This window comes from Hylobates moloch, unplaced genomic scaffold (genome assembly GCF_009828535.3).
Source record: "Hylobates moloch isolate HMO894 unplaced genomic scaffold, HMol_V3 SCAFFOLD_12, whole genome shotgun sequence".
NCBI classification, from domain to species: Eukaryota; Metazoa; Chordata; class Mammalia; order Primates; family Hylobatidae; genus Hylobates; species Hylobates moloch.
In genome coordinates, this window is record NW_026652287.1 from 22866371 (window position 1) to 22884368 (window position 17998).

Consider the following 17998-nt stretch of genomic DNA (forward strand, 5'->3'; position numbering starts at 1 on the left):
CAGCTGCTGACATCCCATCTGTTCTGTTAAATACCAAACCATATATTTTGCCAATTTTCTATCGAAATTATTTTTAAGGCTATGGTATTTTCATGACATAAGTTTGTGCCTGGTTTTTCCAATGAACCAATTCCCTCTCTGAAAATAAAGACTTCAAAAATAAACTTCCTTCCTGTTAACCAGCTTCATAGTATTTTGTTATAAAAACAAACAAATAAAAAAACTCCTTCCTAAATCTAAAAAACTGATAGCTTAACTACCACAGTAACAGTAAAGGTAAAATATACATGGTAGTCAGTATTGATAGAATTTGGAAAAATGGGCACTCTTACTCATTACTGATAGCACTGTACTGAAGAACAATATCAAAAGTCTTAAAATACGGCCTGGCCAACATGTTGAAATTTTGTCTCTACCAAAAATACAAAACTAGCCAGGCGTGGTGGCAAGTGTAATCCCAGCTACTTGGGAGGCTGAGGCAGGAGAATCACTTGAACCCAGGAGGTGGAGGTTGCAGTGAGCCAAGATTGCGCCATTGCACACCACCCTGGGTGACAGAGTGAGACTCCCTCTCAAAAAAAAAGTCTTAAAATAAATGTTCATCCCTTCTAGCCCAGTAATTTTATATCTGATGATTTATCCAAATGAAACATTCATGAAAAGACATCCTTTATAAAGATTCTCATTAATGCAAGTTACATCTACAATTTGGAAATGACCAAAATGTATGAGGATTATTAAATAAATCACCACATAATACAATGAAAGTCATTAAAAATTATGCAGAATAATGTTTAATGACATGAGAAAAAGTCATGATATGACATTACTTGAAAGAGGCAGATTACAAGAAAAAGATTTAAATATATTTATCAAAATGTCAACCATAGTTGTCTCTAGAGAACGAGATTATGAGTGAATTATTTTTTCTTTTTTTTTTTTTGAGACAAGTTCTCACTATGTCACCCAGCTAGAGTGCAGTGGTATGATCACAGCTCACTGCAGACTTGAACTCCCAGGCTCAAGTGATCCACCTGCCTCAGCTTCCTGAGTAGCTGGGACTACAGGCGTGCACCACCATGCCTGGCTAATTTGTTTTTTTTTTTTCTGGTGACAGAATCTTGCCATCTTGCCCAGGCTGGTCTCAAACTCTTGGGCTCAAATGATCCTCCAGTCTCAGCCACCAAAGTGTTTGGATTACAGGCGTGACCTACTATGCCTGGCCTACTAAAGTATTCTTGAACATAAGCTTTGTAGAAAATTTAGAAAATATGATTAAACAAGAAATAGAGGCTAGGTGCAGCAGTGGCTCATGCCTATAATCCTAGCACTTTGAGAGCCCAGGAGGTCAAGACCAACCCAGGCAACATAGCAAAATCCCGTCTCTACAAAAAAATACAAAAATTAGCTGGGCATGGTGGTGCATGCCTGTAGTCCCAGCTACTCAGGAGGCTCAGGCATGTGGATCATTTGAACCTGGGATGTCGAGGCTGCAGTGAGCTGTGATCACACCACTGTACTCCAGTCTGGATGACAGAGTGAGACCCTGTCTGAAAAGAAAAAAAAAGAGAGAAAGTTTTAGTAATAATGAATGAAACTAAAATATAGACACTAGGTTCTTGTCATTATTCTGGTTTACTTACAGGACATAATGGAGGAATAGTAGATGGACATATATCACTCTTCTTCTGTACTGTAAGTAACTACTCATTGTGAATTTACCCCAGTCTCATCAATTTCATCAGTAAGGAACTACCAAAGGTCCCACAAAGTAAAATGTGCCATTTGCTATCACTAGTCTCCATATAATCTTAAGACTCATACTGAATTAATTAAAAACAAAAATGCTAAATCCAATATTATTTGAATCCCAAAAAAATTGTTACTATGTTTTCTTTCCTTTACCTTTCTTATTTCTGCTGTAGAAAATCCAGATGTCTTGAGCTGCTCATATTCTTTATGCAAAGTTTTAAAGGCTTCCATTAACTCTTCATACTAGAAGAATAAGTTAATAAATTATAACTTAATAACTAGATCCAGTAGAGTTTTCTTTCTTTTTTTTCTTTTTCTTTCTTTTTTTTTTTTTTTTGAGACAGGCTCTTGCTCTGTCGCCCAGCCTGGAGTGCAGTGGCATGATCTTGGCTCACTACAACTTCCGCCTCCCGGGTTCAAGCGATTCTCCTGCCTCAGCCTCCTGAGTACCTGGGATTACATGCGTGCGCCACCATGCCCGGCTAATTTTTGTATTTTTAGTAGAGGCTGGTCTCGAACTCCTGACCTCATGATCCATCCGCTTTGGCCTCCCAAAGTGCTGGGATTACAGGAGTGAGCCACCGCGCCTAGCCATAGAGTTTTCTTAATCAGGGTATCTATTAACTTACAGCGATTACTTAAGTCATTGCAAGAACAGCATTAAAAACACAAAAACACATCCTTATACATTTATATAGGGTACAAAAAAGTACATCTCTACCATCTTAACACTAAATACTTCTCTATCTTCATTTCTGGTTACTTTCCTACTTCACACTCTACACTCTAGCTATGTTGATGTCTGAGTTCCTGAACATTCCATGCTCTTGCATCCAGCTTATACATCTATGACTCCCTCACCCATAACTTAAGCAACTCCTATTCATCCTTCAAGTCTTCACATAGATTCTACTATTCTCAGAGATGTCTTCTCTGGCCCTTTATCTATCCTATCAGAGTAGATATCATGTACAATTATAACTGACTATTATAATTTCCTGTCTGTATCCCTCCATCATATAGTGAGAGCCAAGAGGAAAATAATCATATTCATTGTGTACATCCTTGTATCCTTAGGGCCTAGCACAGTGCATAACCCATGGAGGTGTTTAATATAAAGTAGATGAATGGGCCAGGTACGGTGGCTCACACCTGTAATCCTAGCACTTTGGGATGCTGAGGCAGATGGATCACTTGAGTTTCGAGACCAGCCTGGCCAACATGGTGAAACCCCATCTCTACTAAAAATATAAAAAATTAGCTAGGCATAGTGACGCACACCTGTAATCCCAGCTACTCAGGAGGCTGAGGCAGGAGAATTGCTTGAACCTGGGAAGTGGAGGTTGCAGTGAGCCGAGATCGCACCACTGCACTCCAGCCTGGGTGACAAAGCAAGACTCTGCCTCAAACAAAAAAAAGTAATTGAATGAATGAAAAAAATCCTGCTACATAAAAATTTTTAAAAATCGTTTTGTGTTGTTGTTTTTGAGACAGGGTGTCACTCTGTCACCCTGGCTGGAGTGCAGTGGTGCGATCACAACTCATTGCAGCCTCGACCTCCCTGGGCTTAGGTGATCCTCCCACCTCAGCTTCCCAAGAAATTGGGACTACAAGCTTACGTCACCATGTTGGGCTAATTTTTTTATTTTTTGTAGAGATAGGTTTCACCATGTTGCCCAGGCTGGTCTCGAACTCCTGAGCTCAAGCAATCTGCCCGTCTTGGCCTCCCAAAGTGCTAGGATTAAAGGCATGAGACAGTGTGCCTGGCCAAAAAGTTATTTTGATGGGGAATGACAGAATAATATTTTTCTTGATTGATCATATCTTAAATCTATAAATTATTAATTATAAGACTCTTCATTCCGAAAGATAACATGTATTTTTATTAGGATTCCTGAAATGACCGGCTAAATGTGTAAATCATTCTATATTGTAAATCATTGTGTGTGTGTCTATATCTCTTTCTCATTTTATATATATATATGTATATGTATATATATATACAGAGATATGTGTGTATATATATATATACAGAGATATGTACGTGTATATATATATATATATATATACACACACACAGAGAGAGAGAGAGAGAGGGATACCTGTCAGATATGCTTCAAGAACAAGTATGTCTTTATTACCATTAATTCTTTCATTAACTAGCTGAGCATATTTAGCAAAGACTTAATCAGGTCGGGCACTGTGGCTCACGCCTGTAATCCCAGTACTTTGGGACCCGAGGTGGGCAGATCACGAGGTCAGGAGTTTGAGACCAGCCTGGCCAACATCATGAAACCCCATCTCTGCTAAAAATATAAAAATTAGCTGGGTGTGGTGGCGGGCACCTGTAATCCCAGCTACTCGGGAGGCTGAGGCAGGAGAATCACTTGAACCCAGGAGGCGGAGGTTGCAGTGAGCCGAGATTGCACCACTGCACTCCATCCAGCCTGGGCAACAGAGCAAGACTCTGTCTCAGAAAAAAAAAAAGACTTAATCAACTTCCTCTAGATAAATTAATTTTTATCAGATTTATTGATGGTGGGAGCCTAGGAAGGAGAAAGTACACATTTATACTTCTCTATTTCCCACATTGTGTAAAATATTCAAAGGTAAGGACAGGTGGTCTCATTCTGCTGTGCTTCTCCCATGGCATCTACTGTGACATCTGACATAATTATTTGCGTAAATATACTGTCTTAAGAGATCAGGCCAGGCGCAGTGGCTCACGCCTGTAATCCCAGCACTTTGGGAGGCCGAGGCGGGTGGATCACAAGGTCAGGAGATCGAGACCATCCTGGCTAACACGGTGAAACCCCGTCTCTACTAAAAAAATACAAAAAAATTAGCCGGGAGAGGTGGCAGTCGCCTGTAGTCCCAGCTACGCGGGAGGCTGAGGCAGGAGAATGGCGTGAACCCCGGGGGGTGGAGCCTGCAGTGAGCAGAGATCGCGCCACTGCACTCCGGCCTGGGTGAAAGAGTGAGACTCCTTCTAAAAAAAAAAAAAAAAAGAGATCAATATTGACTCTATTTTGAGTTACTGCCACGTCTACCCCAAATAGCAAAATATATGGATAAAAATAAAAATATTCAGTTGGTTACTGCGATTCAATCCAAATATTGAGCTAACATTAGAAGTGACTATACAAAATCTGGAAGAAAAAAAAGATGGATAAGACATGACACCTGTCTCTATGGGCCTCAGAATTTATTGGAAAAGACAAATTGACAAACTATTCACAACAATTTGGCACAAATCAGTCTATGTAAGTGCTATGGAATAAAAGTGTGAAACACTAAACAGAAGCACTTTAAAAAAAAAAAAATCAAAGTCCTTTTAAATCTGAGCCTAGTTTCTTTCTCTCCACAGTCTTTGGCCAGCAATGTGCTTAGGGATCTCAGGATCAGAGGCCAGACCAGCCAGAATCCTTAGTACTCAAGAGCTTTAAGACCTTATGCCAGAGCCCAATGTTACTCCAAAACCCTGGCGAGAAAGGTGCACTGAGATTTCAAACTCCGGAATCTATCTCTACCCTTTGTCTGATTGGGAAGTCCTTTGAGACTGCAAGCCTAGGTTCTTTGCCTGCTTCTTTCCAGGACCTCACATGTCCCAATTTGCCTGGGATAGTGTCAATTTAAACCATTTGTCTTGGTGTTTAAATGTTATGATAGTCAATTTCTCTCAAATTTGGATAAAAGACTATGTAGTCACCTTACTGATGAACAAAGTGCTGTGCAGACTTAACCCAGGATTCTATTTACCCACAATTGCTAAGTAATAAATTATTCTAAAATCTTAGTATCAGGTTCTTTTTTTTTTTCTGTTCACATACTCCTATCACTAAAACAGTACTTGTGTGCAAAAGCCATTATCTTGAGATGTGGCCATAGTTGAACATTAGCTGATACAGTTTTATCTTCTTGTGCCACTTGGAACTACAAAGACAGCAAATAAAAAAAGAGTAACATGTATTTGAATATATACACCTTGAAATCCATTACAGTTTCAATGTACCATTTATGTATTGTTTACCTGTTTATTGGTGTCAGCCACAGTTTCATCCTGAAGAAACTCACTTGGTACCTCAAGTTTTATTAAAAAACGAGCTAAATATGCCCTTTTCTTCAGTTCATTAGTCCTCTGAAGAAGCCAGTGGAGCACTGGGTAAATTACAGGTTTACTTCCAATCACCAAACCCTGACGAAAAGTACTCCTAAGAGAGAAACACACACACAAACACACACACGCTTAATGGTAAACTTTGAAGAGAGACAGCATTTTCTCAAAACCTGATTTACAATGTCCAAATTGCTTTCTATAACTTTTTTAAAAAGATAAACCCAAGGAATCATTTTTTTTTTTTTTTTTGAGACAGGGTCTCACTTTATTGCCCAGGCTTGAGCACAACACAGCTCACTAAAGCCTTAACCTCCTGGCTCAGATGATCCTCCCACCTTAGCCTCCCAAGTAGCTGGGACTAGAGGCACCGACCACCATGCCCAGCTGATTTTTTGTTGTTGTATTTTTTGTAGAGGCAGCGTTTCGCCATGTTGCCCTGGCTGGTCTCGAACTCCTGAGCTCAAGCAATCCTCTCACCTTGGCTTCTCAAAGTGCTAGGATTACAGGCGTGAGCTACCATGCCTGGCCCCAAGGCTATTCTAAAGTCAGTCTGTACATCAGTTAGAAAATTAGAAAAATTAGGCCCTCAATATATCTTTGGCATATCCAAGGAAGTTGTGTTTAAGCTGTTTTTATGTAGGATGTCAGATAAAGGATAAAATGGTATAGTGGATTTACCAGACTGTTTGATTAAGGCAAAGAACTGACCCACTTAAGACTTCTGAGTTTGTTTATAGAAGGTTTAAGATTATTTTGAAACTCAGTGATGTTCTCAGGCCATCAAATGAGGGAAACCAGGTATTACCTAAAAAGATTGATTGCAGTATATAAAGGTTTGGATATTAAAGCATAATATTAAAAACTCAATACGTGATCAGATTCTTACATATCTGTGGCATTTCCTGAAGGTTTGTACTTAAGAATACCAAGAAGGCTCAACATTCGTTTGGCTGTCTGCTCTGGCATCTCCTCTCTGATATCCACAAGTTGCTAACAAAGAAATTGAAAAAAACATGTTATTGTTGTATATGTAACAAAGGACAATATTTAAACTCACTGACAAAATTGTTCTGCTAGAGCTTAACAGCACAATGGTCTCTTCATAAAATAGATTAAGGATGGAAGCCCCCAGATTCCAAGTGAGGGTACACCCAAGTCAGATCAAGATTCATATTAAGAATGCTAAGCTTCAAAAAAAGCATCCAGTGGAATGGACCAGTGTATGAGAGACATGAACTAACTTGCAATACAATAAAACCTTTGTAAAAGAATTTTCATTCCCTAACCAAACCTATTTATGTCCGGAAGTGGAGAAATAATTTCTAAATAAGGTACTAATAGATTATTTATTTTTGAGCTAGCAGAGAAATGTTATGCATCATTTACTATTACTTCACAGACATGGAAAATAAGGCTCAGAGAGGTTAAATAATTTGCCCAAGACTCACAGCTATTTAGAGGCAGAAACTGGCTTTCTGCTACCCATCAAAAAGAAAGAGAAAACTCTTACCTTTGGGTCAATCTCAGCCAGAACATCACTGAGAACTTGTAATAGTTGCACTGGCTCCAAGGAATCAAACGTGATTAAATTATAGTTCTTCCTAAAGGGCTCCTTATTGAGACTGTCCACAATGAATTTAATTTGATCACTCATAATTAGGTCTTATAATTTTAACTAAAGAGTAAAAATAGAAAAAAAAAATCCTCAATACTGGTAACAAAAGTCCTGGGTAAAAACCAGAATTAAGTTCATACAACGTAGGCATGAAAAGTATAATTCTACATGGCTTACAAAATGCTGTGAAAAGGGTTATTTTGTTGAAAGAAATCCAAGTATAATGGCTTTATTATGAAAACTGCAGTATATACTGTTAATTTTAACATCAAATGCTTTGTATATGCATCTGGTGTAACAGTAATCATCTGAGTTAATGTGGACAAATGAATAATAAATCCTCCCTACATTAACATCTCTCCCATGCTGGTGCATAATTTCTACCCAGGAATTAAATATGCTCCTAATTTTTAGGAGCCTGTTTGCAAGCCTAACAGATGTTTCTCCCAAAAAACATTGAGAGATTTTTACTTTAAAATCTATATTTCCAGTTTCTCTTGAAAATCAGATCTGGCAACCGCAGGCCCACATTTGTTCATGCCCACAACCAACTGCAGCTGAGTAGAGGCTGCACACTTCAAGTACCCTTCTTCCATTTCTGTTATTGGTGTGGCCGGTAGGCATCCACTCTGCCGCCCTACAGTAATTCAGGCCTTCATTTCCTTTGGCCTTCAATGAGGCCACAGCCTCCTGTTCTCTGGTCTCCACCTCTCCCCATTCCAAGTCATCCGTAGGCTCCTTATTGCGCACAAAATACAGCTCAAACTTCTTGGATTTCCAGACTCTTTATGATCTGGCGCAACTTATCCCTTTCCAACTTTATTTCCAAATTGTCACCTTTCTACCCCTTCAAACTTCAGCCTATTGAAACAGTCACTGCGCCTTAGTTTTTCTATCACTCTGCCTTTAGTTAATGTTGCTTTCTCTGCCTAAAATAACTGCTCACCCCTGCTTCATCTCAAGAGGTGCAAACCCCCCAACCATCTCTCAAGCCATGCCCACCAAATGCCAGTTCCCCCAGGAAACCTTTCTCAAGCTATCCTCCAGGTTCTGCAGCAGTGCCAACACCTGTCCTTCATAGCTGACCACACTTTATCTGTGCTTCTCTCCTAGCACTACTTTTGATCTTGTGCTTTATTTTTTTTATTATTTTTTTTTTGAGACGGAGTCTTGCTCTGTCGCCCAGGCTGGAGTGCAGTGGCACCATCTTGGCTCACTGCAAGCTCCTCCTCCCGGTTTCACACCATTCTCCTGCCTCAGCTTCCCAAGTAGCTGGGACTACAGGCGCCCGCCACCACGCCCGGCTAATTTTTTGTATTTTTAGTAGAGACGGGGCTTCACCGTGTTAGCCAGGATGGTCTCGATCTCCTGACCTTGTGATCCACCTGCCTTGGCCTCCCAAAGTGCTGGGATTACAGGCGTGAGCCACTGCACCTGGCCGATCTTGTGCTAGTTCTTTAGGTACGCATCTTCTCTTCCCTGCTAAACTGTAAATTCCGTATCTGTGTCCAATTCCATTTCTGAACATCCATTGTGTCTAAAACAGTGATTTCTTCCACTAGATTGAATGAACTTGTTCACAGGCCCAAGTACAACATAAGCCTAAATCTAAAGGAAATCAGGCTGGCAGTGAGAAAGATCATAACTTTTTTAAAAATTGAATATCTGATTTCTTAACTGCTGAAACAGCTTTACCTAGGTAAATGCTTTAACGATTAAAAATGAATTAAAAAATGAATTGCTGCCGGGAGCTGTCGTTCACTCCTGTAATCCCAGTACTTTGGGAGGCCGAGGCAGGCAGATCACTTGAGGTCAGGAGTTCGAGGCCAGCCTGGCCAACATGGTGAAACCCACTCTCTACCAAAAATACAAAAATTAGCCGGGTGTGGTGGCGGGCGCCGGTAGTCCCAGCTACTCGGGAGGCTGAGGCAGGAGAATTGCTTGAACCCGGGAGGTGGAGGTTGCAGTGAGCCGAGATTGCGCCACTGCACTCCAGCCTGGGGGACAGAGAGAGACTCCGTTTCAACAGAAAAAAAAAAAAAAAAAAAAGATCATTTCTCCACAATGATGAAAAAGTATGCACAAATAATTATTATTGCTAAGAAATAAGTCAAAAGAGGATAGGAAGGATAACCTCCATGGCTTATAATAAATCTGAGGTTTCCTTTAAGCTATAAAAGGAAAACCTTTACATAAGTTTTTTTTTTTAATCCATATTGGAAGTGCAAGTTTTCCATTGTTTAAAGTATTTTAAGTAAAAGTCCACGTCATAACCTTTGTGTGCAGAAATATATATTTCATTTTAAATGATTTAGAAATTATCTATAGGTCTATTCTTTTTTCCCTTAAAAAAAAAATCTGCATAAACTAGTACAACGTTTCCAGGAAGGCAAAATAAACTAGTTGGGTTCCCCCCAAGTCGCCCACCAGCCTGCAAAAATGGTCACTCGATAAGGACAAAGATGTACTGAACAGGCAGGCTGTCTGTGCCCAGCGGGCTCTGCACTCTAAAATTAGCAAAAGCAATTACTGTCCCTCTTCTAGCGCGAAGTCGCCGCGCTAATTCCCAAGCACTCACCCACAAACGAGTCGCAGGGGGCGGGGTACAATGAAAACCAGGTCGTGCGTGTTCTCTGGCACAATTTGGGACAGAAACCGTGCTGCCTGGGTCCCAGGGTGGCACGAGCGTCGACCCGCAGCCTCCTGGGAGTACCAGAAATAGTGTCCCCCTCCCCGGGCTCGGGACGGGGAACAGGGGACCCCACACCCGACCAGGCCTCTAGAGAGGGCTGCCCTGGGCCCCTAGACAGTTCATCCCGCCAGGGAGCGGCCTGGAAACGCGCGAATCCCAGCAGGGGCCCGATCCCCTATCCGGGGGCTTAACCGCGACGGCCCCTTCCACTTGCGAGGTGCTGCATCAGGACAGAGAGGACGGGAGCTCTCTCCTATTTCGGGGTTCAGAGGCGCTTCCGACGGCGAGTTGGCGAGGTTACTCAAATTCTTCTCACGAAACCGTTTCCCCACCCCCCAGGAGGCGCCCGGGCTCTAGACCGCTCCTAGAGTCGAGCTCCTTGGCAACGGTTGCTAGGCCGTGGAGTACGTCACTTCCGGGGAGTTGGGGGCGGGGCCTGGGGGGCGGGCGGGGCCTGGGGGCGGGGCGGGGCGGACGGGGCGGGGCGGACGGGACGGGGCGGGGCGGACGGGCACCAGGCTCACTTGCAAAGCGGGCCCACGTGCTGAGCCACTGCAGAGAGCCGAGGGCGTTTGGGACTGTTACTCCGACCTAGACGCGCTATAATAACCTTCCCGAAAGTCCTGCACTTCACAGTTTATAAAACACTGTCTGCATGATTAACCTATGTTAAATGCGTGTGATGTTTCATTCATTCATTCATTCATTCATGCATGCATTCATGCGCCAAACGTGGGTGATGATTTTTGTTTTTGAGGCAGGGCTGGGTGGTAGGGGGGTTGGGATGAGCAAGCATTTGGCCTGTGCTTCAAATTTAGGTTTTTGACATAAGTATCTCCAAATTAGGTTATGCATAGGAACAACTGTAGTGAGGCTCTGGCAGGATTAAAAGAAGACACATTCATCATAGAGATTTCAGCTTCTGTGTCATATTACTGGGCCACATTGCCTGTACTGGGAATTAAATTTTTTTAAACCCAATACGTTTTGAGTATGCTTAGAGCCTGAAAGGGAGTGTGGGAGAACTAAGTGTCCTAACGTTCCTTTGGCTTCTCAGTGGGCTCTCTTTAGGTGCCTGCAGAAATAAATTAAATCCTCCTTGTGGTCTTCATGGAGTTCACATCCCATGCAGGAAGCAGGGAGATCTTTGTGCCCAGTCACTGATGAGGTTTAAAAGTCTACTGGAATTTGCACTAGCTGGTTTGTGGGAGACCTTAGTTGGCAAATGGTATTTTGAACCAACACTTATTAGACTAGAGACCACGATACTTAGTGATATCAGCTGGCAATGAAAGAAAGAGAAGGAAAAAAATCAAATTATTGATACCTTGAAAACTTAGTTGCCTGCTCAAACAGCATAGGAGAAACCAACTATAGCTTTAGCATCAGACTTACCACAACAAAAAATAACAGATACGTATTAGGCATTTCCTATATGCCCTGTACTATACGGGCTGCTGGGAATGCAGAAGGGCAGGACTTACCTGGCCCCTGCCCTCATGGAGCTGACAGTCTAGTGCCAGCAGAGATTATTAAAGGGGCAACACCAATACGATTGAGATAAATGCTGTAACAAGAGAAGCCAATGATTAGGAGCCCAGATTAAGGGCCTCAAGTTTATTTGGGGAGGGTGGTGCCAAAGGGGCCATACCATTAGGAAAGTTTCTGTCAAATGGAGTGATGTTTAAGGATCAGTAAAAATTAGGCTTGGCACCGTGGCTCATGCCTGTAATCTCAGCACTTTGAGAGGCCAAGGCAACAAGATTACTTTGAGCCCAGGAGTTCAGGATCAGCCTGGGTAACAGAGCAAGACCCTTTCTCTATAAAAAATTAAAAGCAAAAATTGGCCAGGGGTGGCACCACTGCACTCCAGGCTGGGCAACAGAATGAGACCCCCATCTCTTAAAAAGGATCAGTAAAAATTAGCCAAACAGGAAAAGGGAGAGTGTTTTGGGCAGAGGCAACACAAACAACATTCCAAGACCTTTGTTGGCTGCCCTCTGACTGTTGAAATATCAAGCGTAGGTACCCTGCAGGGCTCTTGGAGAGAAACTAAAACTGGCCCCACTCCACAACCAATTAGGGGAGGCAACACTCAAAACCTCAAAAAATTAAATAACTTACATAATACTGAGAGAAACAATACAAGATTTGTAGAAGAGATTATATAATTCATTGATCCTGTTGAGTGTGTTAGGAGACATCCTGGGCTACCTGGGTTTGAATTCTGCATCTGCCATTGTGTACCCTCTCTTTATCTTGCTAAACTTTCCTCATCTGTAAAACGTGGCTATAATAAAACCTTCCTCAATAGGGTTGACAAGAGGATTAAGGGAGTTGATACAGGTAAAGTGATTACAACAGTGCCCAACATTGGGAAGCACTGAAGACATTTATGTTTTTTCTTTTTAAAAAAATGAGGCAGGCCGGGCGCGGTGGCTCACGCTTGTAATCCCAGCACTTTGGGAGGCCGAGGCGGGCGGATCACGAGGTCAGGAGATCGAGACCACGGTGAAACCCCGTCTCTACTAAAAATACAAAAAATTAGCCGGGCGTGGTGGCGGGTGCCTGTAGTCCCAGCTACTCGGAGAGGCTGAGGCAGGAGAATGGCGTGAACCCGGGAGGCGGAGCTTGCAGTGAGCCGAGATCGCGCCACTGCACTCCAGCCTGGGCGACAGAGCGAGACTCCGTCTCAAAAAAAAAAAAAAAAAAAAAAAAAAATGAGGCATGTACATGGTGGCTCATGCCTGTAATCTCAGCACTTTGGGAGGCTGAGGTGGGAGGATAGCCTGAGCCCAGGAGTTCAAGTCCAGCCTGAGCAACATAGTGAGACCCCATCTTTAAAAAAAGAAAAGAAAAAAGAAAAAAAAAGGAGTAAAAAATTTTTTTAAATAAAACTTTTAAAATAAGATGGTTTGCCAGACACGATGGCTCACGCCTGTAATCCCAGCACTTTGGGAGGCTGAGATGGGCCGATCACTTGAGGTCAGGAGTTCAAGACCAGCCTGGCCAACAAGGTGAAACCTCATCTCTATTAAAAATACAAAAATTAGCTGGGCGTGGTGGCACATGCCTGTAATCCCAGCTACTCGGGAGGCTGAGGCAGGAGAATCACTTGAACTTGGGAGGCAGAGGTTGCAGTGAGCCAAGATCATGCCATTGCACTCCAGCCTGGGCAACAGAGTGAGACTCTGTCTCAAAAAACAAACAAACAAAAAAAAAAAAAGAAAGAAAGAAAAAGGAAAAAGTAAAGAGAAGAAAAAAGAAAAAAAAAGATGGTTAGATTTGCACTTTCTATAGGGTTTATGGGTACAGGCTATAGAAATCCTAGATAGGAGTGGTTTATCTAATAGCTTTTAGTTCCTCCCCTCTGCTGCCACTGGTCTACAAACACTATACCTTTCAGTTATGAGACTGCAATCCTGTATAAATTCAAATAAGCAAGAGGATCCACTCTTTGGACTCAAACTTGAATAGATTTTATGCTTAATATGGTTGCTCTGGAACACAGGGAAGAACTTGAAGCCAGTCAGCATGCTTCCTGGAATTTGTATATTGAAAAATTTATGTTCTGACTTACAGCATCTGTTGGGTCCCCTAGGCCAAAGGAAGATTAGCTACCACCCTCTGATTCTGTGTGTGTGTGTGTTTGTGTGTGCGCGTGTGTGCACATGTGTGTGTGTGTGTTTGTGTTTGGAAATGGAGTCTCACTCTGTCACCCAGGCTGGAATGCAATGGCACGATCTCGGCTCACTGCAGCCTCCGCCTCCTGGGCTCAAGTAATTCTCCTGTCTCAGCCTCCCAAAGTGCTGGGATTACAGGTGTGAGCCACCGCGCCCAGCCGCCCGATTCATTTAACATAAAACCTTGGGTGGTTTCATTGAAGGGTCTAAGAGGGAATTCTCAGCAACAATTACACAACAACAGAGGCATTGCTGATCTCCTCCCAGCTGAGCTACCCGTGAAGCCTTTTTTTTTTCCTCCTTAGATGCTATGTTGAGCCTTCCCTGTAAGCTCCCAACAATGCCTTTTGGCTGAACTATATTTGACATTTTTAATAGAGGGAGGGAAGTTCTAGCCATATGTGACAGCCTTTCTGAAAGCTTCCCACTCCTTCCTTACTCTCTTTTTGAAACAGCTCTATTAAGATATAATTCACATACATACAATTCACCCATTTAAAGTGTACAATTCAGGCCAGGCATGGTGGCTCACGCCTGTAATCCCAGCACTTTGGGAGGCTGAGGCGGGCGGATCACATGAGGCCAGGAGTTCGAGACCACCCAGGCCAATATGGAGAAATCCCGTCTCTACTAAAAATACAAAAAAAAAAAAAAAAAAAAAAAGCCAGACATGGTGGTGGGCACCTGTAATCCCAGATACTCAAGAAGCTGAGACATGAGAATCACTTGAGCCCAGGAGGCAGAGGTTGCAGTGAGCCGAGATCACATCACTGCACTCAAGCCTGGGAAACAGAGCGAGACTCCGTCTCAAAAAAAAAAAAATGTACAATTCAATGGCTTTTAGCATATTCACAAAGTTTTGCAATCATCACCACTATCTAATCCCAGGACATTTTTATTACACTAAAAAGAAACCCTGTACCCTTCAGCCATCACCCTGTCAATGAAAAGCTCCCCACTTCACAGCCCTAGGCAACCACTAATTTACTTTCCATCTCTATGGATTGGCCTTTTCTGGACATTTCATATAAATGAAATCATACAAAATGTGAACTTTTGTGTCTGGCTTCTTTTGCTTAGTATATCCCCTGTTAAGGTTCATCCATGTAGTAACAGGGATCAATACATCATTCCCGTTTTTTTTGTTGTTGTTGTTGTTGCTGTTGTTGTTGTTTTTTAAGGTGGAGTCTCCCTCTGTCTCCCAGGCTGGAGTGCAGTGGCACAATCTTGGCTTACTGCAACCACTGCCTCCTGGGTTCAAACCTCCCGAGTTCAAGCGATTCTCCTGCCTCAGCCTCCTGAGCAGCTGGGACTACAGATGTGTGCCACCATGCCTGGATAATTTTTTGTATTTTTAGTAGATACAGGGTTTTGCCATGTTGACCAGGCTGGTCTTGAACCCCTAGCTTCAAGTGATCCACCCACCTCAGCCTCCCAAAGTGCTGGGATTACATGTGTGAGCCACCACGCCCAGCCCATCATTCCCTTTTATTGCCAAATAATTCCATTCTATGGATAGACCACATTTTCTTTATGCATTTTCTATTCCTGGACATTTGAGTTGGTTCCACTTTTTTGCTACTATGAATAATGCTGCTATGAACATTTGTATACACACTTTCGCCCCCTTATGAATAAGGATTCCATTGCCTAGGTCAGGTGACAGGGTATATACATCAGCAGGACGGGAGAGAGGATTCATTCTTATAGTATCTCTTCCTTTCAATTTTTGTTAATTTTTGGCCTGTTGGGTACCCATGGTTGTAGATTACAGGACCCCAAGATGTGGAGCCTTTAGTAGTTTTTGGTTATAATATAATTGACCTGTTACTGAAACCTACTCATCCCTTGCTACCAAAGCACTAGAGTTCCCAATCTGTTTCTCACCAGAAGCCATCTGATAAGAAGATGCTGCTTACGTGGATGGGCTTCAAATGTTCGCCATCTTCCAGTTGAGGAGAGGGTGAGGCGAGATGAGGAGGAGGTGAGAAAGACTTGAAGCTGCCCCTTCTTATCTCCTTATTTAACTGTGTAGATAATAAGGGGTATCCACAGTTTCGAACCTGTGGTCCGATTATTCAGAGGGGGGAAAGTTACTCCTGGTAAAGTGTATTTTTCAAGCCTCAGTTTAGTTATAAGATAAAAAATAAAGAGAAGAGGTTTTATCTCATGTAATTGCGAAGTTGTTCTGAGGCGAGCAGGCCTATGCAAACCCACCCCCAAGGTCTGAGGAAGCTGAGAAGTGAAAAAAAGAGGCTGACAAATCCAGCTTCTTAGAAAGAGACATTTAGGCTGGGAACAATGGCTCATGCCTGTAATCCCAGCACTTTAAGAGGCCAAGGCAGGAGGATCACTTGAGGTCAGGAGTTCGAGACCAGCCTGGCCAACATGGTAAAACCCTGTCTGTACAAAAAAATACAAAAATTAGCTGGGCATGGTGGCAGGTGCCTGTAATCCCAGCTACTTGGGAGGCTGAGGCAGGAGAATCGCCTGAACCCAGGAGGCGGAGGTTGCAGTGAGCCGAGATTGTACTGCTGCATTCCAGCCTGGGTGACAGAGTGAGATCCTGTCTCAAATGAAAAAAAAAAAGAAGGCCGGGCGCCGTGGCTCACACTTGTAATCCCAGCACTTTGGGAGGCCGAGGCGGGCGGATCACGAGGTCAGGAGATTGAAACCCCATCTCTACTAAAAATACAAAAAAATTAGCCGGGCGTGGTGGCAGGTGCCTGTAGTCCCAGCTACTCAGAGAGGCTGAGGCAGGAGAATGGCGTGAACCGGGGAGGCAGAGCTTGCAGTGAGCCGAGATTGCGCCACTGCACTCCAGCCTGGGCGACAGAGCGAGACTCCGTCTCGAAAAAAAAAAAAAAAAAAAGAAAAAGAAAAGAAGTAGAACTTTTAATCCAATAATTCCAGCAAATTTCCAGGGCCCACTCTCATTGGTCTGAAGTGTGTTAGACCCAAAGGAAGTGCTGGAGATAGAGATGCTATGCAAACAAGACCAGTAGACCAGGGCAGGGAAGGCTGGTAAATCTGGAAAGCTGCATAAGAAAAACCAGAAGAGGAAGGAATGAGACTGCACTCATGGCAGAGAGCATCTGTATCAATGAGAACCTTCTCCCTGATTTCCTTCCACGAATTATCTTTCTTCAATGTGGTCTTCTACTGTGGGCCAAACGAGGTCTTGGGATAACAGCAGGCCCCTCCAGATCCCCCACAAACATCTGAGGATGGCCATGAATATGTCTCCAATCCCTTCTCATTTCAGAACTTCCAAACAAGAACTTTCCTGTGCAGAGTACAGGGAAGCCAAGCCAATTTTCTGTTTTCGGTATTAAATTTAGACCTTTCATCCTGACCATGAGATATTTCTGGATTCTGCACGAGTATTCAGCGAGTGCCAGGATTCAAGATGCTATCCCATCTGGGGCTATTCTGCAGGCTGCCCACTTTATCTCATTCTTTTAAAACTGGGAAAAATGACCCAGACGCAGGAACGAATTCAGAAGTGGGTTATTCTGTTATCCATTAATTGTCATTTAATGCCTTTGCCATCCAGGTTACTTGCAGAGGAAAGAAATTAAATTTGAACGGAAACCTGAATTGCATTTTGCAGATATCTTAAATTGTCTCTGTTCTGACAATTTAATCTTGTGGGTATGTTTAGTAGCAGAATGTACTTTCTTAAAAGGTAAAAAGATAAATAATATGTGAAACACTCAGCTTAAATGGATGAGATTCCAGAGGTCTTCTTAAGTGTGTGCCTGGTATTATATTTTTTTCAGATGGCTTTTATAAAATGGGTTTTGTATTTATAAATGTGCTATGGTTCACAAAGCCTGGAAATTGCTGATGCGATTAATGGGCAATGTAGAATAGCCAAAATAATATGCAATTCATATTAACTCCTTAGTTATCAGTATGGATTGAAATACAGGATGCATCTAACTTTTTTTTTTTTCCAGTGACAGGGTGTCACTCTGTCACCCAGGCTGGAGTGCAGTGGCGTGATCATAACTCACTGCAGCCTGTACCTCCCGGCCTCAGCCTCCCGAAAAGTTGGGACTACAGGTGGCGCCACCATATCCAGCTAATTTTTTTTTTTTTTTTTTTTTTTTAGAGATGAGGTCTCACTATGTTGC

The 17998-nt window shown here is 42.7% G+C and overlaps 1 protein-coding gene across 3 annotated transcripts in view; it reads right to left on the reverse strand.

Annotated features, from left to right (window-relative positions):
• Positions 1-10563, reverse strand: part of IFT81 (intraflagellar transport 81) — a 93509-nt gene extending 82946 nt beyond the window's left edge. For 2 of the 3 annotated variants that reach the window (XM_032168713.2, XM_032168716.1), the window contains exons 1-5: positions 10063-10563; positions 7380-7544; positions 6756-6859; positions 5783-5963; positions 1906-1995 (exon numbers count right to left, since the gene is read on the reverse strand). In XM_032168713.2, the coding sequence (XP_032024604.1) occupies positions 1906-1995; positions 5783-5963; positions 6756-6859; positions 7380-7523 (519 nt within the window). In that variant the 5' untranslated portion in view covers positions 7524-7544; positions 10063-10563. Of the gene's footprint in view, positions 1-1905; positions 1996-5782; positions 5964-6755; positions 6860-7379; positions 7545-8825; positions 9075-10062 lie in introns of those variants that run through there. The other variant, XM_058425939.1, reaches the window with a different exon arrangement.
• Positions 10564-17998: the final 7435 nt, after the last annotated feature.